The sequence below is a fragment of the Choloepus didactylus genome, chromosome 3 (genome assembly GCF_015220235.1).
Source record: "Choloepus didactylus isolate mChoDid1 chromosome 3, mChoDid1.pri, whole genome shotgun sequence".
NCBI lineage: Eukaryota > Metazoa > Chordata > Mammalia > Pilosa > Megalonychidae > Choloepus > Choloepus didactylus.
The window spans coordinates 89108720-89135232 of NC_051309.1; the positions used below are offsets into that span (position 1 = coordinate 89108720).

A 26513-nucleotide genomic window follows, 5' to 3' on the forward strand; every position below is an offset into this window, starting at 1 on the left:
TAAGGTTATCTGCACTGTCCGTGAAGTGATATAGTTCTATTTGAAAATAGATTAGTTGTAACTAAATTGTAAATTCTAGTGCAACCACTAAAAAATTGTTTTTTAATTTAAGGAGTATAATTGATATACTAAGAAAAGAAAAAAAATGGAACAATAAAATGCTCAGTTAAAACCAGAGAAGGCAGAGAAAGAGGGGCAGATTAAAAAAATAAAGAACATGGGTAATGAATAGAAAATAGAAGCAAAATGTGGTAGGTATTCATCCATCTGTATCAATAAATCACTTTAGGTGTGAATCATCTCAATATATCAATTAAAAGATCATCAGAGTATATAAAATTAAAAAAAAAAAAAACCCAAATATATGTTGCCCTTAACCCGCATGCCCCTAACAACAGCATCAAATTACAAGAGGCAAAAATGATAGTACTAACAAGTGTTGGAGAGAATGCAGAGAAATAGGAACACTCATTGATTGCTGGTGTTAATGTAAAACGGTGCAGCTGGAAGACAGTTTGGCAGTTCCTCAGAAAGCTAAGTATGGAACTACTATAGACCCATACTAGGTATATACCCAAAAGGATTGAAAGGAGGGACTCAGACAGGTATTTGCACAGTGATGTTCATGGGTGAATTACTCACAATTGCCAAAAGATGGAAGCAACCCAAGTGTCCATCAACTGATGAATGGATAAATAAAATGTGGTATATACATATGATGGAATATTATTCAGCCATAAAAAGGAATGAAGTCCTGATACATGTGACAACATGGATGAACCTTGATGACATCATGTTAAGTGACGTAAGTCAGGCACAAAAGAACACATATTGTATGCTCTCACTGATTTGAAATGATTAGAATCAGTAAACTCATAGAGTCAGAATCCAGAATATAATTTACCAAGGGACAGAGCGGGGATAGGGAATGGGAAGTTAAGGCTTCAAATATGCAGTTCTCCTATTTGGAATGATGGAAATGTTTTGGTAATGGATGGTGGTGATAGTAGTACAACATTGTGAACACAATTAACAACCCTAAAATATATATCTAAATATGGCTAAAAAGGGAAAAGTTAGATTGTATATATGGTAACAATTAAAAAATTTTTGTAAATCCATGGAATTACAGTACACAGTGAACCCATGGACTCTAATAATAGTACAATTATAAAAATGTGCTATTGATTGTAACAAATATTCCACATCAGTGCAAGGTGTTGGTGGTGGGGTGGTATATGGGAATCCTGTATTTTATGCATATTTGTTCTGTTAACCTACAACTTATTAATGAAAACATTTAAAAAAAGAATCTCATGATTCTGTTCTTGTAGTTTTTTTCCTTAGCAGCAGATCTTGGCGCACCTGCAACTCAGCTCTCTTTCATCTAACAACTTTAAGAAAAAAAAAGGAGTGTAATTTACTGTTTACCATAATTTATCATCCTCTTCCTCCCACTCTTCCCTGGATGATGTACAGTGTGTTCTTCTGGCCTCCCGAGTTTCAAAATAGTTGTTTCAGACAGTTCCCAACTATTTAATAGTTGTTTTGGTGGAAGGATTGAGTCCTGGAGCTCCCTAATCTGTCATCTTCCCACAATTCTCTCTGAGATTAATTCTTGGTACTAACCAATGACAAAATGACGTTTTAGTGAGAGTAAAGAAACATAAAAACTTGTTAATAAAAATTTTTATTTGGTTTATATTTTAAATGTAATAAAAATTATAAGCCAGAGAAGTTATTAGTATGAAAGTGAGAAGAGACTAAGCTGGACCATTTAGCAAAACTAAGGCACAACATTCATTTAAAATAAGACAAAAATTTGATTTTTTTCCTTCATCAATTGTGGTTGAACCTGTCTATCATATTTCAATTGCAAAAGATGTAGAAGGACTCAAGCTGAAGAGGCATCTGCTGATTTTGTTTGCTTCAATGTGAGCTCTTCACCTATAAAGGACACATAAAGAATAAAGTTGAATTTTCTCTATTTTTAATGAACTTTCTACTTTTAGAATAGTTTTAGATTTACAGAAAAGTTGTAAAGATAGTACAGAGAATTCCCACATACCCCACACCTGGTATCTCATATCGTTTACATCTTACGTTACTATAGTAGGTTTTCCAGAACAAGTGAATGAATGTTGGTACATTATTATTAACTGAAGTCCATACTTTATTCATATTTCCTTAGTGTTTTTAAAAAACATTATATTTTGAAATAATTTCAAATTTACAGGACAATTGCAAAAATAATGCAAAACTCACACAGAGAATTCCAACATACCCCTACTTGGATATCCAGATCCACCAAATTTTAACATTTTGCCACATTTGCTGTATCATTCTATCTATCTGTCTGTCTGACTATCTTTATCTATCTATCTATCTATATCTATCTATCTATCTAAATCTATTTTCTAAACCTTTGAGAGTAGGTTGTATACACCATGCTCCTTGAAAACAATACTTCCATGTACATTTCCTGAAAACAAAGATATTCACTTAAGTATCCACCTTTACGGTTTCCAAGCTCAAGCAATTCAGCATTGATGTAAAGCTTACAGCCTATACTCCAGTTTTTTTAATGTGTCCCAATACTGTCCTTTTGGGCTTTTTTGCCTCTATTGTTAGTTCCAGTCCAGGATCATGGATTATATTTAATTGTTAATGTCTCTTTAGTCACATTTTTATGCTAACTGAGGAAATATACATAGAATATAAATTTTCCCGTCTTGACCACTCCCAGGCGTACCATTCAGTGGGATTCATCAATTCACAGTGTTGCAGTACCCTCACCACTTTCCTTTACCAGAACTTTCCCATCACACCAAACAGAAACCCTGTACTTATTATGCATTAGTTCCCCATATCCCCTACCCCCTACTATTGATAACCTGTACTCTACTTTCTGTCTCAGAATTTGCATGTTACAGCTATTTCATATAAGTGGAATCATACAAAATCTGTCCATTTATGTCTGGCACTTCATTCAATGATGTCTTCAAGGTTCATCCATGTAGTAGCATGTATCAGAACCTCATTCCTTTTTCGGGCTGAGTAATATTCCATCACATGTATATACCACTTTTTTTTTTTTATCCATTCATCTGCTGATGGACATTTGGATTGCTCCTACCTTTTGGCTGTTATGAACAATGCTGCTATGAACATTGGTGTAACAAATATCTGTCAGAGTCCTGCTTTCAATTCTTTTGGGTATATACCTATATGATAGTTAATTTCATGTGTCAGCTTAGCTGGGTGATGGTGTTCAGTTGTTTGGTCAAGCAAGCACTGGCCTGATTGTTAATGTGAGGGTATTTCATGGATTTAAATCATTAGTCAGTTGATTGCATAGATGGCTGATTATATCTACAATCAACAAAGGAGGTTGCCTTTGGCAGTGAGAGGAATCTCTTCATCTTAGCAGTTGGAGCCCTTAAACAGATAATGCATCCTCATTGACACTTGTTATTTTCAGTTTTTAAAATTATAGCTATTCTAATAGGTGTGAGATGGTAGGTTTCCTTAATTTTTACCTAATTTTCTTTATCTGTTCCACAGTCCCATCAAGGATACCACATTAAATTTAGTTGTCTGTGTCTCCTTAGGCTCCTCTAGACAGTTTCTCAGATTTTTCCTTGTTTTTGATGACCTTGACAGTTTTGAGGACTACTGGTCCAGTATTCAGTATAATTTGCTCAATTTGGTTTTGTCTGATGTTTTTCTTGTGGTTAAAGTGGAGTTACAGATTTGGGGGGAGGAAGACCCCAGAGGTGAAGTACCATTCTCATCATGTATCAAGGGTACATGCTATCAAAGAGACTTACTGATGTTAACTTTGGTCACCTGGCTGCAGTAGTTTTGTTGGGTTTCTCCACTCTAAAGTTACCCTTTTTGCCCGTTTCTATACTGTACTTTTTGAAAGGAAGTCACTAGAGTCCACACTTAAGGGGTGTGGTTTTACTCCATCTCCTTGAGTGAGGATTATCTACATAAATTATTTGGAATTCTGTGCAGGGAATTCTATATGGGTGTTTGTCTAACCCTCCCTTTTTGATTAGTAAGTCTATAAGGACAAAGAGACCAGCTTTTTTATCTTGTTTCCCATTGCACCTAGCAGTGTCCTGCATAATTTTAGGTTGTTGACACATTATTTGCTAAATAAATGAATAATTATTATGTATCTCACAAGAGTTATTCTTGTTAATGTTACAGAGTACTCATTCATTTGAACAAAGAAGTAGGATAGTGCAAAGATTGGAAAAATTAATGTTTTCTTCCCATACTTAAGATGTGTTCTATAGAGGACTGCTTTAATCATGTTGATTTCACATTTTGCTACATTCCTAAGAGGTAATCCTGAGAATCTTGGAACAGTTAGTTGAAAGTGACTTGATTAACTTTCAGATGGTAAAACTCTAGATAACATTTCCAAATTTTCTAAATTCTATACCCACCTTTTTAAAGGTTACCTTCCAAAGTAGGACTTTACTACTTATCTTCACCTTACTGTGATAGATGCCTTTTGCCACAATCAATCCAAATATTACATAATATCTAATTTTCATTTGCTTTAATATTTGGTAATTACTTACCAGCGTTCTGTGTGAATTTGTCATAGTAGGGGGCATGTTTTCTGTTTCTTTCTATCACCATATTATCTACTCTAGTATTTTATCAGTGGTAAATGCTTCATTAATAGGCCAATACTATTTTGAAAAGTCTAAAAATTCACCATTCCTTGATTTACTAAAATATGGATTCAAAGTATAAAGCTACCTTCTTTTTAAGAAAAAATCAAAATCAATCTTTATATTAAGATCACATTTGGGGAGACTTAAGAAATTGTTAATGAACTATTATTCACAGTAATGAATAGTTTACAAAGCCCTTATTATAGTTCTAAAGGTCTAAATATTCTGGGAGGAATATTTTCATTGACTCACCATTAGCTTTTTTAGAAAATACCCATGGCTTTCCTTCTATTGATGTCTCTTTTGATTTGGCAAAGAGAACACTGAGGACAGCAAAAGGTCACCACATAGTCATCACAAATGGACCCCTGTTTAAAAATACGAAAGAAAAATGTTAAATTCACCTATTTGGAAATTAAGACTTCTGGATTTTCAGACACTAGAAGGGGGCAGAAGGCACTGATCCTTTGGATTCAGAATTTGGGTAGATACATTTAGGAAGATGTTAATTGATTTTCCATTTAACTCTTTTTATGACATCAATTTTTTTTTATAATTTGTAATATAAAAAATATATGAAGGTATCCAACCAAACTACCAATTAATCATGAAAGTAAAATAATGAGTTTCAGGAAATCTCAAAGTTCTTTCTCCCATACACTTTCCTGTCTCAGAAGCTGCTAGAGAATATGTTCTGCCAAAATGAGGGAGTAAAGCAAGAAAGAGGAATATATGTGATGTAAGAAGGAGGAGTCAAACACAGGAGAGAGTCTAACGGAATCCCCAGGGCCATGGTGAAGGGAGATCACAGAATGAGAGCTGAGCACTAGAAGTAGAAGGCATTTAGTTCCAGGGTGACAGGTTCGGAGGCTCAGGGAGAGATTTCATCAAGAAGGTGAAAGTGATAGAATATCTGATGCGTTGATTGTGTTGGAAAGAAATTTTAAAAATTGGCAAAGAAATTGGTATTGAATTATACATAAGTAAATGGATAACTAATAATGAAAAAGCCAACAATAATTATTTCCAGGAAAAGCAATGTTTAGCTGGAAAAGCAATCATGGTTTACTACATGACTCAACTGTGAAGAGCAAACATAGGTATTATAAATGTAAGCATTGAAGATGAATTTCACCAAAATTATATATAACTGTATTGGAAGGACAGGGGTGGGGAACCATGAATATGTTGTGGGGGAAGGGAGAGAAGACAGAGCTAAATTCTTGTCTTTCATAGTGGGAGGTCAATAGATAATGCCCCAAACTGAAAAGTCAAGTTGTGTGATTTGGAAATATGGAAGAAAGCACCCAAAGAATCAGCTCTGTGGGGGGTGGTGGGGTGGGGTGGTGGAGGGGGTGGATAGAAGTTTGGGTGCTACTTTGAGTGTAAAATTGGACAAGAAACCCAGAAAATATATAGGACACTTTTAATTTGATATGATGCATTTATCTCCTCTCCCTCCAATGAAATAAATAGAAATATAAAATATGAAAACAAGAAAAACTTTAAAGCTGTACTAGAAAGCAGGGAATTATGCTCTTTAGTAGGTAAGATATTTTGAGAAATTTTGGGAAAATATGAAGCAAATGGTGTTACACTGATGGAGAAGGCAAAACAGGCAAGGAATTGAAAGCTAAGACAGTTATGTTGAGGGCACTATAACAACCCTGAGTTCAAAAACACTGAGCTCAAAAAGAAGAATAGGCTAAGGGGACGGAAAATGGGAGTTAACTGAAGGACAGCCAGAGCAGATGGGCTAGCCCAGAGCTGGTTGTGGCTTTTGCTGCAGGATATGCAGGCAGGGATGGAGCTCTTAATTTAATTAGAGGATTCTAATGTGGGCCTTGAGGCCCCAGGAGAGAAGGGTAAGAGAAGTGAGGCAGTTCTTTGCTTATCTCATTAGATGGGAATACTCCTTAAGACTCACCACAAACATAGGAAAAGAAAGAATAAAAAGTAAAAGCATTTTAGCACAGCAGAGAAACTGAAATCATTCCCACCCGTGGGATAGCCAAATTGTTTTATGTTTGGTATTCATTGAATTTTTTTTTTTCTTTTTGCTGGATAGATTTTTTCTTGTTCCTTTTGTTGCCTCTAGTAGTTTTAGATGTTCCACAACCTACTTTTATCCTATTAATGATTACCCTTACATTTTCACCCACTATTTAAGTTTATCTATCAATATCTGACAAAATAAGGTCTTTAAAATGCTTTTATTTCTTTCTCTTCCTTCCAACCTCCCAAATTTTGTTAAGATCAACTGAAGTTTTAGTTTAAGGCTGTTAATGTTTTGAACACCTAAGGAGAATTTTTAAAAGTTGATTATGTACTAGGCCTCAAAAAAAAGCTTGATAACTTTTATATTAAACAATATTATGATAAAGAGCCCCACAAGTCAATAAGAAAAGACAAACAGCCCAAGAGAACAATGAACAAATGATACATACAAATAATTGACAGAAAAAAATGTGAAAGGAAAATACATTTTAAAAAATTGCTTAATCTAACAAAATATTAAATTAAAACAATCATTTTTACCTGTCCAATTAGCAAAATTAAAAAAAATGATATTATCCAACTTTGGATGCTTATGTAGTGCTAATGGATTATAAATTCATATCATCTTTTTGGAGGGTACTTTGGGAGTATCTGTCAATAATTTGAATGTGCATTCCTTGTGATCTATCAATCTAATATCTAGGAAACTATCCTACAGAAATACCAGTACACATGCATAATATTATGTGTACTAGTATATAAACTGCAGCATTATTTAACTTTTCATCAATAAGGAAATAAGTAAATTATTTATAATGGAATGCTATGCAGACATTAAAATGAATCACTATCACTGACACATAAAGGGGTCTACCATATATTAAGCTGAAAAAAAAGAATAACCCAAGGTTCAGCATAGGATGGCCCCATATCCAAACAAAACAAAAGAAACAACCCACCAAACCCAAAATTCTATATATATCTATAGCTATATCTACATTTAATCTATGGACATAGAAAAAACCCTGGAAGTATACATACCAAATTATTAATAATGTTTATCATTGGATAAACTATAACCCATTATAGTTTCATTTTTAACTTTATATCAATCTGTATGTTTTAATTTTTCATAAAATTATGTATTGTATGTATTTTTGTAATTAAAAACTAATAAAGGTTGTAAATGAAAAAAATAAATTCAATGGAATAAAATAAGTTCTTCCTTAAAAAATTTTGGCATATTCCTTTGTTTCCCTGCTATCTGAAGTGAAACTTATGGTATGATAGAGGGTACAGGCATGAAAAGCTAGAATTGAATATTGACTTTCTTCAGTTGTAGCAAATGTACCACACTAATAAAAGGTGTTAATAATAGGGTGGTATATGGGAACCCTGTATTTTATGCATGATTTTTCTGTAAACCCACAGCTTCTGTAATGAAAAAAACAACAAAACCTTATGGTCCTCATCTGCAAAATGTAGTGGATATACCCACTTTACAGGGATGGCATGAGGATTAAATGAGTTACTGTATGTATTGCACCTAGGGTTTAGTATGTTCTGAATAATCCTCTTCTGTTGTATGATATACACTGCAAGTAATGAGAGTTGTTTTTTTTTTAGGATTTCCAACAGAAATCTAGAAGGAGGTCACATAACCAGAGGATCTCTTGCTACATCTGAATACAAGGTTGCACATGCTAGGAAACTCCTGTCAGTCAAATCCAGATGATGGGTGCCATCAAAATGACCTCCATGTTTATAACAATTATTTTGAGTGTGGTTGCATATTTTGAATGATACAGTATTACAAGTGACTTACAGGGATGCCATATCGGGTCCGGTAGAGGGTTCTCATTGCCACAGATCCTCCGCACAGACAGCATTCATTCATGTCAGCTGCAATTTGACTTGCAAGGCACGTGAAACAAAACATGCCACAGAGACCTGGACATATGAGACCAATGGTACAATTTGGAAGTTAGTTTGGTTTCAAGAATGGCAGTTGAAATAATGGGGCCTTTGCCACATACCCTGCTGTCAAGTTCATCTTCAGAGTTTTGTTTAGCTTCCCCTTCTTTCCATCCAATTATTTTAGGAATTATCTCTTTCCTAAAAGTACATCTTTCTTTTTACAGTACTGCCTTTGTCCATTTATTCAGTGATTCATTGAATGCTCCTAGAGGAAGTCTAATAGGCAAGACAGATAATATAAAAAGTTCTCTAACAGAAATCTGCTCAAGATGCCAAGGGGTCCCCCACAGAAATGGGCCCTCCAGGCTTTGAGTAGGAAACACTGCTTGAGCTAAAAGTCTGGAATGGGAAGGGGATGAAGTTGGAGGCCAAGGCAGGTAGTGAAAAGATGACGAAGAACTGTGAGTTTTCAGTTTTGTCATGAAAGTAAATGAGAACCCACTGAAATATTTTAAGAGGTGAGGTGTTTTTTAAGATTTATATTTAAGAAAACCTGCTTGAAGCAATCAAGCTTGTATTAGAATTTATACAGTTACTTAATTGAGTAATAATACTAGGGGTGGGAGGATTAAAATGTTCATCTTTAGAGTGTTTTACTAATGTCTAATTATTACTCTGATTTTTTCCTTGCATTTTACACAAAATGCAAACCAAAAATGCAGAATTTGATCTCAGTTATTAAAAGATGGAATCATGTACATGACTGACTATGTACAGTGTTTTGTTTTTTTTGGGGGGGGTGTTTTAAAAAAATTACAGTAAAATACACATTTCACAAAAATCACTTTAACCATTTTAACTGTACCATTCAATGACATTAAGTGCATTGACAGTGTTGTATAACTTTCACCTTATCACTATACTGCAGATGTTGAATTAATGTCCTGAGAAGTATAAGCCATCACCACAGGTTATCTAGTTAGGGAATAAGAACAAATAAACAAACCCAACTCTTCTTCTCTGTGTTTCTCAATGTATTATCAGCTTGACTCATTTTAATTTCAATTTCATCAGTAAGTTAAAGGTTAATTTGTTTTCTTTTCTCACCTAAGAATACCATATAGAGTTAAGAAAGACAAATAAACCTCAGAGCAAATTTATTTGTAGGCAAATTTGTTTGTTTCTTGGTTGGTGTTGAGAATTAAGCACCTTGATCCTCTCCAAATTTCATTTCACCTCCAAATTTCATTTCTCCCAAGTTCACTTAGATCTCTAAGCGGGAGATCTCTTAGAAAGACTCATAAAAAGAAAACAAAGCAGTCAGAGTTAGTTTTCCCAATAAGCAAATTGCCTTTAGAATTCTTTATTCTCAGGTGTGTAAAAAAAACAAATATAAATTCAAATAGTATTTCTCTGAGCTCATGCCAAAACCATGGGTGAAAACTGTCTTCTGTGTGCCGGGCATACTGTAACTATAATTAGTTTAATTTATGTGTAACAAGAGCAGTCTTTTTTTTTTTTTTTAATCAAGTTGAACGGCAAATGTCTCTTTTAATTTAACTTAAGGCTAATTATATGCATTAGGTTTGTTCATTGTTAGAATCAATCAGCTCTTTCACTGTTCCCATAACCAGAACTTATTTTAGGAGTAAGACTATTCTTTAAATGGCCATAGAAGAATTAACTTATAATCAGTCCAGTGCCTTTTTTGTTAATGAGATCATGGCCTGAATGCAGGGTGCCTGTAATAGAGTAAGAAATTTTGCTACACAATAAGGGAGGAATGGGGTGGGAGAGGGTGGGGGTGGAGATTTGGTCTTGGATAATTCACCTCAACGTCAATTACAAGGGAATTTTCCCTCATGCACTTACAGACTCCGAAGTCGCTGAAACAATCACACATGCTGGTCTGCCAGTTGGAGTTTTGGGGCACCACACTGTACCCAGGTTGAGTCACGATGACCACTGGTGACTGAGCTTGCATTTTTGAAGGAGGGTCTTAAAAGGCTATGGTCTGAAAAGGAAAAAGTTGGTGTAAGCAGTCTTGGTGTTGCTCTTGGTAGCCGTTTTGAGGGACTATGCTTCACTGGTGAGTGAGGCAATTTAGATCAAGCTGCTTGTTGATCTTTGAGGAGCATGATTTCTATCTTCAGCCCCCAGAGAACAGCGGGGGAGAAATTCACTGAACCATTAAGATAAACGTGCTTTTCCCCCCGAAAGTAGGGCGGACAGGGTTGTTCCTCTCCTAGTTTTAGACATGTCCACACAAGGTGCCCACACAAGGTAGGGAAACTAATGACCACCCGGTGATAGAGGTCGGAAGTAGGGAATTAGGGAAAACAGCCTACTCTAAAACTGCACCACCCTAGGCTTTTATTGTGCACATTCACCTTTGTTTTGAACTTGTTTGTGATTAGCAGTCCTCAGTCACCCTGCATACAAGCTGGTCCTTCACTTCAAATATACTGGTAGCTCGTATTCTTTGTCAGTTCTTGCTTGACAGACCCTTGCCACTTGGTAGGGTCAAGCCTAGACAGTGCGTCCCAGAAACTTTATCATGAAATACACTTTGTTAGTGTTGTCCTAATCTCTTTCCCTCACGAAAGGCAGTGACGGGTCATGGAACATAGATTAGATTTAGAGTGAGAAAATCTGTGGTTCAAATCCTGGTTTCCTAAACTGTGTGATCTTGACCTAGTCATTTAGCAGGTGAGTCATTTAACTAGTCATTTGAATTTTCATTTACTAATCTGTAAAATCGAAACGGTTTCTGACCTATCCAGTTCACATGCTTACTGAGAATACAGAATGAGAAGAAAATCCATGAAAGGGTTTAATGAACAACAAAGACTCAAACAAATATAAACCTGGCTATAATGTGCAAAAAATACAGCAAGGAAATTTCTTTTGATAATTTCTATAAATATTTATTGGCAATAATAACAGCTAATATTTATTGAGGTTCTATGCAACATCAGGCACTATAATAGACATACGTTGTCCACTTTATCTTCACAATAGCCCTGCAAAGTAAGAATTTTCTTTACTGAGTTGATAGGGAAATGGAGGCTCAGATAGTTTAAGTAGATTGCAAAATTCAAATCCTTCTCTTGGCTCATTCCGCAAATCCTATTCTTCCCTTTGTCTTAGAGCCCACACCATCATAACACTTAAGACAGTAAGGCTTAATTGTTTCCTTTCATGACATTGCCATTGGTTTGCTATGATCTCCTTGAGAACAGGGACCCACTTTTCATATTTATTCATTTAGCACCAAACTTGATGTTAGGCCAATAGTAAAGACTTTTAATTGCCTTGTTGAACTAGGTATTATGATGTGTTTGATTTCTTTACAGTGTACTAGGCTCTAGGATGTAACAAATGTCCACCTGAGAATTTAGCACACTTTAAAAAATGCAAAGGAAAAACACTGAAATTGAAAATACAGAACCCCCAGATACTTCAGTAATATGATGATGTTATTTGTTCTCTCATATTCTTTTCCTTCATATTCTCTTCCTTCAGAGAGCTGTTTCAAAACTTAAGCAAAGTGCCTCAATTGTTTCATATTATTTGATACATTATCTCTTGAATTAGCTAGTTTCTTTCTAGATCTTGTGAGCTTAGTAACATCTGGCTAGTATGGTAGTTTCCTCAAGAAAGAAGGGGAGAATGTTACTGGACAAAAGAGGTGGATTCTTTGCCATTGCGCCCAAATGACCAATTCCTGAGACACTGGGTTTCAAAGATATAAAGAGTTTTTTTTGTTGTTGTTGTTGTTAATTTTATTGAGATATACACACACCATACAACCCATCCAACGTATACAATCAATGGTTCACAGTATCATCACATATTTGTGTATTCATCACCATGATCATTTCTAGAACATCGTCTTTACTCCAGAAAAAGAGATAAAAAGAAAAAAAAAAAAGACACCAAACATCCCACACCCTTACCCTTCTCTCTTACTGATCACTAGTATTGCACTCCACCCAATTTTAATACTTACAATAGAGGTAAATTAACTAAGACAGAGATAGATATATAGATCCATGGAACAGACCAAAACTTTTAGAAGTAGATCAATACAAACACAGCAACTGACTTTAAAAAAAATTTTTTTAACTATATAGTTATATAATCATTATCAAAGATCAAGGCTCCTGGATTACAGTTCAACAACTTCAGATATTTCCTTTTGGCTATTCTAAAACACTAGATACTAAAAAGAAATATCTGCACAATGAGTCAGTATTGGCAGTCATTTGTTAAATCCAAATCTCAGTTACATCTCCTCCCTCTCATCTGATCCTTCTCTCAAGCTTCAGGGATATCTGGGCAATGGCCATTTTAACTTCATGTTGAAAAGGGGTGTTGACCTTATGGGGTAGAAGAATGAAACTGGTTGATGTTCTTAGAGAGACTGGTACCTCTGGTTTCAGGGCTTATCTGGCAGAGGATCAATCGGGAGGCCTTAAGCTTCTGAAAAAATAAACTTGCTACAGAAACTTTTATAGAAAACCCAGTGCACTCCCTAGAGTTTTCAGAAATACTGTTGGTTGGGGCTTGGCATACTGTGGTAGTTTGCAATATCTGGCTAAAGCTTGCATAAGAGTAACCTCCAGGAAGACCTCTCGACTCTATTTGAAATCTCTTACCACTGAAACTTTATTTTGTTCCATTTCTTTTTTCCCTTTTGGTTCGGAAGGCATTTCCAAACCCACAATGCCAGGGCCAGGCTCACCCTGGGAGTCATGTCCCATGTTGCCAGGGAGATTTACACCCTTGGAAGTCATGTCCCACTTAGGGGGGAAGGCAGTGAGTTCATTTACAGATCTGACTTAAAGAGAAAGGCCACATCTGAGCAACAGAAGAGGCTCTCTGGGGGTGACTCTTAGGCATAATTACATGCAGAACTAGCTTTGCCACTGCAGATACAAGTTTCATAAAGGCAAGCCTCAAGATTGAGGACTTGGCTTAATCAATGTGAGTCCCTAGTGCCTGAGAGAATATCAGGAATTCCCCAGGTGGGGAACTTTAATAGTTCCACATTTTCCCCCAGTCCCTCAAGTAGACTTTGCAAATAATTTTTTTCTGCCCCAAACATTCTGTAATGTATCTGGGTATTACATTGACCTGTACAGAATAATAGGATTTCATCCCCTGTTCCAAGTTCCATGTATTTGGGTTGTTTAAATAAACCGACCAGACAGGTTAAATTAGATAATGTGCTAGAGAAAATTGAAATTTTGGCCAAATAAACACCTCTTCCTTTGGTCTCACACAGAAGTTGAAGTTTTAAAATACAGTTTTACCCTGTATTCTAATTTACCTTTAGCCCTAACCAGGCCCATTTCATTCATATCTCTAATTGGAGTCTGAATTCTTATTCAGCTTCTTTAACAGTTGCTATATGGACTAATGCTGACTTCCAGAGCTGCAGAATTCTAACTCTTTAGGTGTTACACATATACCCAATGTTCCAGGGAACTTCCAGGTTATACACAAAGAACATAGCATCTCAGAATTTAGAAATAACAAAACTGAGGAATAAATGTGACTGCTGTAAGAGCTTACAGTCTAGGAACATTTACAATGAGCCTTATTTGAACATTCTTTACTCCATAATCATCGATTGCCCATTCTTGCCCACTTTCTATCCCATGATAAACTGTGCACTCAAATTCAATTCCCAGAATTCGCTCATTATGGCTATTTTATATTGGTGAGATCATACATTATTTGTCATTTTTTCTGGCTTATTTCATTCAATGTAATGTCCTTGATGTTCATTCACCTAGTTGCAAGCCACAGGACTTCATCCCTTCCTGCTGCCACTCAATATTCTATTGTATGTATACATCATGATTCACCCTTCTGTTCATCAGTTGATGAACCCTTAGGCCACCTCCATCTGTTGCAAATCATTAACAATGCTGCCACAAACACCAGTGTGTAGATGCCCACCCGGGTCCCAGCTTTTAGTTCCTCCAAGTCTTTGTAAAAGAATTTCAGGACCATGTGGCAACCCTACACCTCGCCTCCTGTGGACCACCACACTGCCCTCCAGAGGGGCTGCACCATTTTAGTTTCCCACCAACAACAAAGAGAGAAAGGGTTTATTTGTAGATGTGAAGCAGGGGAGCAGATGGCCTATCGGCCCCAAAATCTGTCTCCCCGAACTGCAGTAATTCTGATAGCTTTGTAGTATCAAAAGATGGGCAGGGGCGGGCCAAGATGGCGGCATAGAGAGGAGTGGAAGCTAAGTAGCCCCCTTGAACAACTACAAAAAACCAGAAACTACTAGTAAATAATCCAGAATAACTGCAGGGGGACAAACAAGACCATCCACTCATCATACACCAACCTGAATTGGGAGGAATGCCTGAGAACACAGCATAAAATCTGAAAGTAAAACCTGCGGAACCAAGTCGTGAGACCCCCTCCCCCATGGCCCGAGCTGCAAAGCCTTGTGGTGCCAGAGAGAAGCTCTCTCCCAGCAAGCGAATATAGCTCAGCTGAGCTCCAACTGGGGTTTTAAGTAGCAAGTGTGAACTGCTCACTACAGGTACACAGCCCCAAAAAACAGACAGAGGCTTTGGGTGATGACTGACCTTGGAGAGCCGGAGGGTCGCCTTGGACTGGGTCTGAAGGGGACTATTTGTTTCTTTTTCGGCTCAGTGGAGAAAGCCCCAGTCATTTTCAGTTTCCAGGGCTGTGACTCCGGGAAGGGCGGAGACAGCACAAGCAGAGAGTGAGACCATTGAAATGCTAATGACCTCCACCTGGCCGGTCTGTCTTCTCTAGGAGGAAAGGGGTGGGGCCCTTTCCATTCAGAACCAGACCCCAGAGCCTGGGGGAACACGGCCACACCTCCTCACACCAGTCAAGAATTATAGGCTAACAGGCATCACCTGCTGGGCAGAAAAGCACAGTGACCTGAGGCATCAAAGGGTGGAGCAATTTTCTAAGACACACCCTCAGGGAAACCAGATACTGAATATTTCTTCCCTCTGGGACCTGAGCCTGTTCTGGTCTGGGAAAACCTGATTTGGATAACCAAGGAAACCATGCCTAGACAACAGAAAATTACAATCTACACTAAGAAAAACAAAGTTATGGCCCAAAGGAACAAACGTACTCTTCAACTGAGATACAGGAATTTAAACAACTAATGCTAAATCAAATCAAAAAGTTTAGAGAAGATATTGCAAAAGAGATAGAGGCTGTAAAGGAATCACTGGGCATATATATGGCAGAAATCAAAAGTTCAAAAAAAAGATGGGCAGGTTTTAGGATAATGAGCACAATGGCTCTAGATGATGTAATTAGAAGTAATCTAATTATTGAGCATGCACAGATTGATTACATGGTTAGTCACAGAATGTATGTAAGAAACTGGTGGCCTTAATATGATGATGGACATAATTTTTAGTTTTATAGTAGTCACTTATAGGTTAAAGCATAAGCTACTGTGCATGTCAGGCAGGCCCATTTTGGTTAGATCCAGTTTCGGTTGTCAAAACAACTTTGGAATTGGGGTGGGTTGAGTTTGACTGATCCAAAGCCCTTCATTAATAAACATTAGGGGCTGTCTTTACATGATCACAAGACTCCAAAGGTGAAAAAACAGATAAAATGGGTACAAGTGACAGTCAGTCACAAGGCTTTAACAATCACCAAGGTAAAGATAAAGGCTATACAATCATTATGAGAGATCAAGGCCATTGAATTATAGTTCAAAGATTTCAGGCATTTCCCTCTGTCTACTCCAATATACCAGAAAGCAAAAAGAAATATCTATATAAGGATTCAGCAACTATAGTCATCCCTTAAATCCTAACTTCTCAGTTACAAGAATATATGAAACTGAGAGTAGTCTTAAAAACAGGATAGCATTTTAGATATTTTTCAACAAAACTTAAAGTGTATCATGTAGGAATGACACAACATATCTAAATTTGCCCAGTTGTCATTACAGCTAATTGTAAATTAACCAGATGTGCTCTTTATAGATGGTCCCCTGAGTCCTAGTAAAGAACCTCATGCAAAGGGATGCTCATTTATCTTGGATAAAGAAAAGAGATTGTAAATTTTTTTCTTATAATGAAGGAGAAAGAGGCTTAAAGTGTACTTTTAAGTGCTTGTATCTGTTTTTCAACATCACCATAGTCAGGAGATAGCTCTAGGTCTTTCCCTTCCCACTGGTGTGTGTAACCTGTGAACATGCATTTAAAATAAATAAAATGAATTTATTTAAAAAGTCTACAAAATTTGACATTGTTTTTAAAATCTTGAACATGAAATATTAAAAAGCCCTAAAGGTTAGGAAAATGGGGAAAAGTCTTGAACAAACAATTTCACAACAGAAGAAATAAAAATGACACTTTAACCCTATAAAAATATTTTAAAACTCACTCAAATTACAGAAATACAGATTGAACACTTGTCAGATTGGCAAAAATTAAAAACTATGCAACACATTTTGTTGGCAAGTCTGTGGAGAGACAAGCACTCTCATCTATTGCTGGTGGGAATGCAAACTGGAACAACCCTTCTGGAAGGGAATTTGGCAATAACTAACTCCTAATAATATACTACTTCTAAAAATTTATCCTGACGCTACACCTCCAACAATACAAAAATACATACACCTTAGGTTATATGTAGAAGCATTGTGTATATTTGTGAAATTCTGTAAACAAATGTCCATACATGAGAAAGTGGTTGAATAAACTATGGGAGAGCTTACACAAAGGAGTATTATGTGACTATAAAACATAAGGATAATCTCTATAATTACACACACACGCACACACACACACAATGATTTCCAGGATATACTGTTCAGTGAAAAAAGCAAGATACAAAGGAGTATGCTACTCTTCCTGTAAGAAATAAGGAGATACAAGAAAATATACATTTATCTGCTTGCTTGTGCAGTAAGAAATATGAGAAGCAGGGATAAGTCTGGCCCTGGGATTGACAATGTCTTCTTGACCAAAAGGGGGAAAAGAAATGTAACAAAATAAGATTTCAGTGGTTAAGAGATTTCAAATAGAGTTAAGAGGTCATTCTGGAGGTTACTCTTATGCAAGCTTTAGCCAGATATTACAAACTGTCACAGTTAAGTCAAGCTCCAACCAATAGTATCCCTGAAAACCCTAAAGAAAATTGAGGGCTCTCTCTAAGACTCTATAAAAGTTTTACTTACTAAGTTTATTTTCCAGAAACTTAAAACCTCCAGATTGTTCCTATGCCAGATAAGCCCTGAAACTTGGAGGTAGCAGTCTCTCTCTCAGAAAATCAACGAGTTGCATACCCCACCCCATAAAGTCACCACCCCTTTTCAACATGAAGAAGTTAAAATGATCATTGCCCAAATATTCCTGAAGATTGAGAAAATGATCAAATGAGAGGGAGGAGTTGTAACAGAGAAGTTAGGATTTAACAAATGATTATGACTACTGAATCATTATATAGATATTTCTTTTTAGTTTCTAGTGTATTAGAATAGCCAGATGGAAATACCTGAAATTACAGAACTGTAGCCCATACTATACTTTGAAATTTGCTCTATAACTACCTGTTAAACTGTACTTTGAAATTTGTCACTTTTCTGTGTATATGTTATATTTCACAATAACAATGTTAAAAAAAAAGAAATATGGGAAGAAGAAATAAAAAACAAATGAAATTTGCTGTGTTCAAGGGACGTAGGGTGGAAAGAACAGGGTAATGGAAATGAAGTAGCAGTCGGAATGGGAGGTGACACTTTTCTGAGTGCACATTTTTGTTCAGCTCTTACTCTTAAAACCCCGGTAAAGTTTCACATACCTAAGCAACACACAAATAATGAAAATCAATGAAGATGTAGAAGGAAACCAAGATACAATATAAACAGTAACAAATGAAACTAACTGTATTACAATGAATAATATAATCCTCCTGAAGTGTGGGGAAGAAAAAGTTAACTCAAATAACTTTGGAAAACAGTATTTTGACTATATAATGTAAGGCTAAAGACTAAAAGAACTGTACACAAATATTATACCCTAGTGAGTAAATTTGTTTTTCATAGGGTATGGGCTACCAATTGTAAAACTATGTATACACTAGGATTAAACAAATAAGTATATCATGAATATCTCTCACTGTTGGAAAAAGGAATTACAAATAAAGAAAGAAGGAAGGATAGAAGGAACCCTGTGCCGTTGGATTGGAATCAAAGGTATGAACTTATGGTTATTTATGTATATATACACAGATAGATAATAGATACAGATGATGTAGATATGTATGTATACATACATCTGTTTCATAGCACTGTCCACTGCGAAAGCTTGGAAGCAACAACAATCCAGTATTAATTAATGAGCAAACTTCATGCCCAAATCTTGGTTTCTCCAAATACCATTTTCTAATAAGAAGAACCAGGATTCATTGGAGAAATGGCTGATTCCAGGTCTGGGGCAGGGAAAGTACAAGATAAGCCTGGGACACCTTGTAGTACTAGAAAATAAGACCAGATAGAGATGGGTTTAAAAGTCATAGGGGACAAAAAAATAATTAAAAAATAAAAGTCATAGGGGCCAAGATGAGGTGCTCCCAATGACCAAATCTGGGACCATTTGAGCAATAATAATAATAATAATAATAATAATAATAATAATAATGATGATGATGATGGATTATAACCTATAGAATAAAATAACTATCTGTAAGTCCATACTAATATAAATAAATGAATAATTTTTTATAAATGGGGGAGAAGGGATAGCTCTTTCTTATAGTAGTATTCCAACTAACAAACATTGAAGGAATGACAGAAATAGAAGATCACTATTTAACAAACACCACAGTTATAAATTGTGTGCAAATCTTTTGGATGGATGCTAAAATAGGTAGCTGTTAAACGAGTGATGAGAAACAAAATATTCATGGGGTCTCAAAGTATCTCCCCCAAAGAAACTAATTATAAAGGGGAAAATAGCAACTTTATAATGGAGAAACCTGGCAGATACTATCTTAACCAAGTGATCAAAGTTAATATCACCGGTAGTGAGACATCAACATCATGTGCCTCTTAATTATCATGCATAGAGGAACACAATCCCAATTCTGTGTTATATTTGCCAGAAATGCATAGCCTGAATCATGAAAAAGCATTGAACAAGCGTAAGCTGAGGGATATTTTACAAAATATTTGGCCAATATTCTTCAAAAGTGTCAAGATCATGAAAGACAAATAAAGACAGAAGAAAATACTTCAGATTGGAGAAGACAAAGGAGACACGACCACCAAATGCAACGTGGGATCCTGAATTGGATCCTGAAATATGAAAAGGCCAGTCAGCGCTCTCCAGCCAGAGACCAGAAAGAATACACAAGTAATTGAACACATTGGGTTTATTCCTCATAGCCAGGGAGAATGCACATGATGAAGAACTGTGGGGTATCTTAATAAGAGGGTGCTAGAAAGGACTTTTTATAGAATTAGGGCTTTGGATGGGTCATTTGGAGGAGAGTCCAAGGAAATGGAGGTGTTGTCAGAAAGTGAGGACAATTCTGTCATTGGGTATCTTAATAAATCTTAGCTATAAGCAGCCTAGACTGAGGCTAAAGTTATAGTAGGTGAAGAAGCAGCAGTCACTCATGTTAGCCAGGAAAGGGAGATGTTTGGTATTCAGTGGCTTGGATAATGTTTAATCTGTGATCAGACATGACTATGGAGTGCTTTTGGTTTTGTCTTGATCCATCATGGTCACAGAGAAGCCTTGCAGATGTTAGTGCTTTGTGAAATTGTTTCTGTACAACAGCGGAACACCAAGACCTAATGTGAGTGCCGGGCCAGTTCCTAGCAATACTGAAGACTTACTGTGAGCCCTAGGACAGCTCCTGGATGTCAGGGCTGCTTTTCTCTTTCTCAGGACATTAGTGAGACAATTGGTGAAATTTGAATAAGATCTGTAGATTAATTAACAGTATTGTACCAACATTAATTTCCTGTTTTCAATATTTATACTATGGTTGTATAAGACATTAAGATTTGGGGAAGCTGGGTGTGATGGTTAGGTTCATGTGTCAACTTGGCCAGGTGATGGGGTCCAGGTGTCTGGTCAAGCAAGCACTGGCCTAACGATTACTGCAAGGACATTTGTGGCTGGTTGATAATCCGGAAGGCTGGTTTATTAATTAAATCATCAGTCAATTGACTGCAGCTGTGACTGATTACATCAACAAAGGGTGTGAGAATTCAATCAGCTGTATTTAATCCAATCAGTTGAAGACTTTAAGAGAAAGGACCTTCACTTCGGCTAGCCTGCAAAGCGTTTCCTGAGGAGTCCATCAAACACCTTCATCGGAGTTGCCATGTCACTGCCTGCCCTACAGAATTTAGACTTGTACACCCCCACAGTTGCATGAGACACATTTATAAAATCTTATATTTACAGATATCTCTTGTTGGTTCTGTTCCCCTAGAGAATCCTAACTAATACACTGGGTGAAGGGTATTTGGGAACTCCGTGTGCTACTTTATTTTTTTACAGCTTTGTTGAGATATATTTTATATACCATAAAGTTTGCTTATCTAAAATGTACACTTCAGTAGTTTTTAGCATATTCTCATTGATGTGATCACCACAGTCTAATTGTAGGATATTTTACCACCTCCCAAAGAAACCCATACCCATTAGCAGTCACTACTCTCATGTCCCTTCAACTCCCACAGCTCCAGGAAACCACTAATCTCCTTTCTGTCTCTATGATTTGCCTGTCCGGGCATTTCATATAAATGGAATTATGTAATATGTGGTTTTTATGATGACTTCTTTCACTTAGCATAATGATTTCAAGCTTCGTCCATGTTGTCGCATGCTTCAGTACCTCATTCTTTTTATTGCCAAATAACATGTGGTATGAATATAATAATGTGGTACGGATATATCACATTTTGTTTATCCATTGAGCAGTTGATGAACATTAGGTTGTTCCTACTTTTCTGGCTGTTATGAAAAATACTCCTACTAACATTCAGGTTTTTTGATATGTTTTCATTTCTCCTGTCTATTTACCTGGGAATGGAATTGTTGGGTCATATGATAACTATGTTTAGCATTTTAGTTAACTGCCAGGCTTTTCTAAAGTAGCTGAATTTTTTTTTAGGGTTCCAATTGTTCCACATTATCACTAACACTTGCTAACATTGTTTTCCTCTGTTTTCCTGTGTGCTACTTTTTGCAATAGTTTTCATAAGTCTAAAATTATTTCAAACTAAAAAGTAACAAAACAAACTGAACCAAAACATAGAAAAGACTATGGGAGGAGGAGAGCCCTATAGGATTTAGAGTGACAAAAGCAAAAATATTTGCTACCAACACTGTAAAAACACATTCCCGAGTCCAAGTAATAAATAATGTAAATATTACAATTTAAAGATTTTTATACAATAGGGACATTTCCCCTATATTCTTAAGAATCATTATAAAGAATTTCTCTTTATTGTATAAAATACAATGAACTGCATTCATAATACCTGATAATTACTTTAAATTTATTAGTTTTACCCTTTAATATGCATCAAAGTGGTTTAAGGTTGTGATTTTTGTGTGATTTTAAAAAATGTATTATAATGGCCTTTTACTGTTCTTCTACAATAAAAGAAGGAGGCTAACCATTTGTGGATCCCACAGAAAACCCTGTGAAAGAAGGTTCTAGTAAGTGAAAAATAAAACCAGGGGAGTGAACTGAACTGATCATTCTGGGGGTGTATCACTTGCAGGCGGAGATGTGGAGGAGGGAGTCTGGCTGCCTGGAAGGCAGAATAAATAGGTGATGAAAGGAAGTGAACAAGTATCTTGCTTGGTTCTGGTTCCCCAATCCTTTCATGGAGGAAGGTGAGGGAGGAGGGTCAAGAGCAGGGCAGTGTGTGGAGGGAAGGGTACATCCATTTCTGGCTGAGCTATGCAGTCAAACCTTGCTCAACAGCCTCCTGTTTTATATTTAGTCCAGAGTCCCCTCTTCCATCAAACACTGCCCAACATACGCACCGCATGGAAACCACTCAAGCAGTGGCAGTTCCTCGTGATAACCTTTTTTACCTGCCAGACATAATAGGACCCAGATCTTCCTGACTTCCCAGTACTTCCCAGCTTGGCTCAGGACTTCCCCAGTACTCAAATTATACGAACTATATTTTGGGGTGATGGCTTCCCACATTTGGAGTCTAGGAGGAAGAGGCATTACAGGAAATGCTAAAACACAGATACACAAATTTTCTAATTATCTTAGATTTTATTTTATTTAACAAATTAATTGGTAATATATTAATTTATTAATAATCATATACCAGAAAAAATATGAGAGGATATCCAAAAGACCATTAGGTGGTAATCTCTGACAAAAGGCTATTTTTTATTCTTATTTTTAAATTTTCTGCTTTGTCTGAAAAACATGTTTTTACAGGTAGCATTTCTTTGTTTTACAACTCAAAGAAGAAACTTCTGTTTCAGAAACAAAAAGCAAATTCAGTTATTAAAAGGAATATTTAAGAGGGTTATGCTGATTATCCTACAACTGTTTGTATTTTTTCTTCCTTAGCCCCTAGCCAATGCCTAGTACACAGCTGGCATTCAATAAATATCAGTTGAATGAATGAATGAATATCCTTTTCATGATCTCTTTCAGAGGGAAAACGCATGCATTTAAATCATTTTTCAAGAAATCTGTGCTGTGACTTTTAATATCATAACAGCAATCTGAAGATTTCAGAATAAAAACTTGCCTGTAATATAATTCTGCTTTCCTTCACCATACTCTACTCACTCAGAATATATGTATTTGTGTCTTTAAATTGATTACTTTTAGCCCTTATAGCAGTTGAGATCTGAATATTCTATGAGTGCTTTTGAACCCTACCGACAGTAATTTGACTATTCTGTGAGAGGCAGCTTCTTCCAAAATATCCACGTGTGGACTGCCATTTACTTTGTAGGAAACGTAACCTCTTAATTGGAATGGCCTAAATGGCTTTCAGCCCTGTGACTGCATAATGAAAAGCAACCTCTAACCGTCAAAATTGTAAGTTTCTGTTTCTTTCATTGCTTTCAACTTCCTCTTTTGAATATGAGAAATGGTGGAGACCCAAGTGCTTCTTTGACTTTCAGCATATAGAACCAAAAGGGAGCTTGGGGCCCCAGGAAGCTCCTCAGGCTCTGAGAAGTTTCTGGCTACTGAAGGTTGCATGCTGCAGGGGAGAAGGCTGCCCTGCCCAGCCCAGCCAGGCCCAGCAGAGTGGTCCTAGTCACAACTTGTGCCCAGGACCTCAATTGTAGATTCCCACATGAGATTTCTCACTCGAGGAAATTCCTCCTTGATAGTTATGAGACTGAGAGGATAAAACAAATACACTCATTGTTATGCAGCCCTGTGGTTTTAATATTATTTCAAAATTCTAGGAATTCTTTTGTTACAACAAAAGCAAATGAAAACATCCTTGCCTCAGCCATTCAATATCTGAGAGTCTATAACTTGTCTACCCTGCCTATGAACACCTCACTCTTAAGAAGGACAGTCCACTATGTTATTAACATCTTTATCCAGGTATTAAAAATGTTATTTAGATTTTCCTCCTCTTTAAACTGTTTATTGATGTCAAATTACATTTTTTGCTTAGATCAAAACATTTCAATTTCATGATCTCTCATTTCATAAACTAACAAATGTGAGATGAGAGGGTGACATCTTTCTTTATGCATATAAATGAAGCACCAGAATTTAATTTTTAAGGCATCTAGTCTGTTTTTCTTACTTTCATACTGAAAATTCAGGGATTTTCACAATTCATTAGTAAGATGTATAAAATCCCATCTCCTCTTTCTAAATATTTTAAGTGTATAAAGTAAAGTAAAATGTTTTCAAGGCACAAATAAATTAGACCAGTACATTTCAAAACGCATATGAATTGATGTAAAGAGGACAGTTAATGATTAAGTTAGCAAATACAGTAAGATGTACTTCCTGCTGAAAGCAGTATTTGATGAGGAGTCAAGGCTGAGCTCTTACAGGGCTGTAAAAAGTATGGCATTTGGTTGTCTTAGCATCCAGCACAGTACTTGGCACATAATAATTGTTGAATTTAACTTAATTTATTAAACTTATTTTTAAAACAATTAGATAAAAAATTTTTCTTTCATCTGAACCTCAAAATACAGCATGTTAGAAAAAATCAAGAAAACAAAATACTTGTAAGGAAAATATCTTTTTCAGTTCAGGATAAATTTTCAAAGAGAATATATTTTCAAAATACTTACAGTTAAGAATTCAATGAAGAAGTGTCTTGTGGTCTGGGAGAGAATGGCATCAGAAGTGAAAGTTACAGAAGGCAGAGAGGTACAAGTGTTTCCACTGCAATATTCAGAGAAAAAAATTAGAAGGTTTTTATTGGTCAGTGTAATCCAGGCAGCAGTGGTTTTCAAGGTATATTCCTGTTATCTCAAAAAAAGAAAAGATTTCCTGTCAAAAAAAAAAAAGGTGTATTCTTTTTCCTATCTTGTGTAAGGTATACCCATGTATCTTTTTAGGGGGAGAAATACTTCCTTTGTTACATAGTTTGGTTTTACATGCCTGGCACAGCTTTCCCCCTTTTATGTGATGAATAAACACCATTTGGTGTGTCCTTATTGCCATCTTTTTATTGAGGAGCTTGATGATAGTATTTGAGAGAGAGCAGGCTATTGGAATTTCACACCCGATCAGACATTTCTCTTTTTCTTTCTTCTTTCTTGGACTTCTTTGTGTCCCCACCCCCCAACATTGATTAAATGCTTACTAGGTGCTAGGCACTTTTCACATGCTTTGTATATATTAACTTATTGAATTCTCCCCACAATTATTTGGTTAAGTGTGATTATTACCCTCATTTGACTGATAGGAAACTGAGGCACAGAAATGTTAAGTGGCTAGTAGGTGGCAGCTAGGAATTAGCTGAAACAGGACACTAATATGTGCACTCCAAAGTCCATGCTCTGAAATGGGGCACATAAGGCTGCACATTCTTACTGTACAATCACAATCTAACACAGGGTAACAAAACGGCCTTGTTCAAGTGGAGAGATTTACTATTCCAAACAACCTCAGTGTGAGTGACAGGAAGGATGGCTACTTTCATTTCTGAAAAGTTTAAATTACAGGATCAGAAATTCAAAGACAATGAACTGCCTTTCAAAGGAAGAAATACAAATAATAAATAAATACATGGTACAAAGAAATTGGACATGATGTAGTAAAAAGTGCCATAGTTTGGAGCTGAGTTGACCTGAGACTTGTTAGCTATGTGGCTTCCAAAAGCCAACTCAAGAATATGAGCTTTGGTTTCTTCACCTCTAAAGTGAGAAAAATAATGCCCACCCTGCTGTTCCGGTTTGCTAATGCTGCTGTTATGCAGAATACCAGAAATGGATTGGCTTTTATAATGGGAGTTTTATTTGGTTACAAAGTTACAGTCTGAAGGCCATGAAAATGTCCAAAAGAAGGCATCAACACAAGTATACCTTCACCGAAGTAAGGCCAATGGAGTCTGGAAAACCTGTTAGCTGGGAAGGCACGTGGCTGGCATCTGCTGATTCCAGGTTGTGTTCCAGCTCCACTCTCAGCTTCTGTGTGTTCTTCAAAGTGTCTCTCTTGGCTGCAGCTCTTCTACAAAATGTCAGTTTCAGTTGCTCTCCAAAATGTCATTCTTAGCTGCTCTGAAGTCCTTCTGTTTCTGAGCTTTTGTTAAGCTCCAGTAATTAAATCAAGACCCAAGCTGAATGAAGTAAAATTTTACTTACTAAGTTTATTTTCCAGAAACTTAAAACCTCCAGATTGTTCCTATGCCAGATAAGCCCTGAAATTTAG

General features: G+C 36.3%; 1 protein-coding gene across 1 annotated transcript; it reads right to left on the minus strand.

Moving 5' to 3' along the window:
* Positions 1–1833: 1833 nt before the first annotated feature.
* Positions 1834–25040, minus strand: PLAC8 (placenta associated 8). The gene is made up of 5 exons (XM_037830129.1): positions 24929–25040; positions 10485–10626; positions 8521–8645; positions 4950–5065; positions 1834–1947 (listed from the first exon to the last, which is right to left on the minus strand). Exons 2-4 carry the CDS (start codon positions 10594–10596, stop codon positions 4961–4963), a joined length of 342 nt encoding a protein of 113 aa, XP_037686057.1. The 5' UTR covers positions 10597–10626; positions 24929–25040; the 3' UTR covers positions 1834–1947; positions 4950–4960.
* Positions 25041–26513: the final 1473 nt, after the last annotated feature.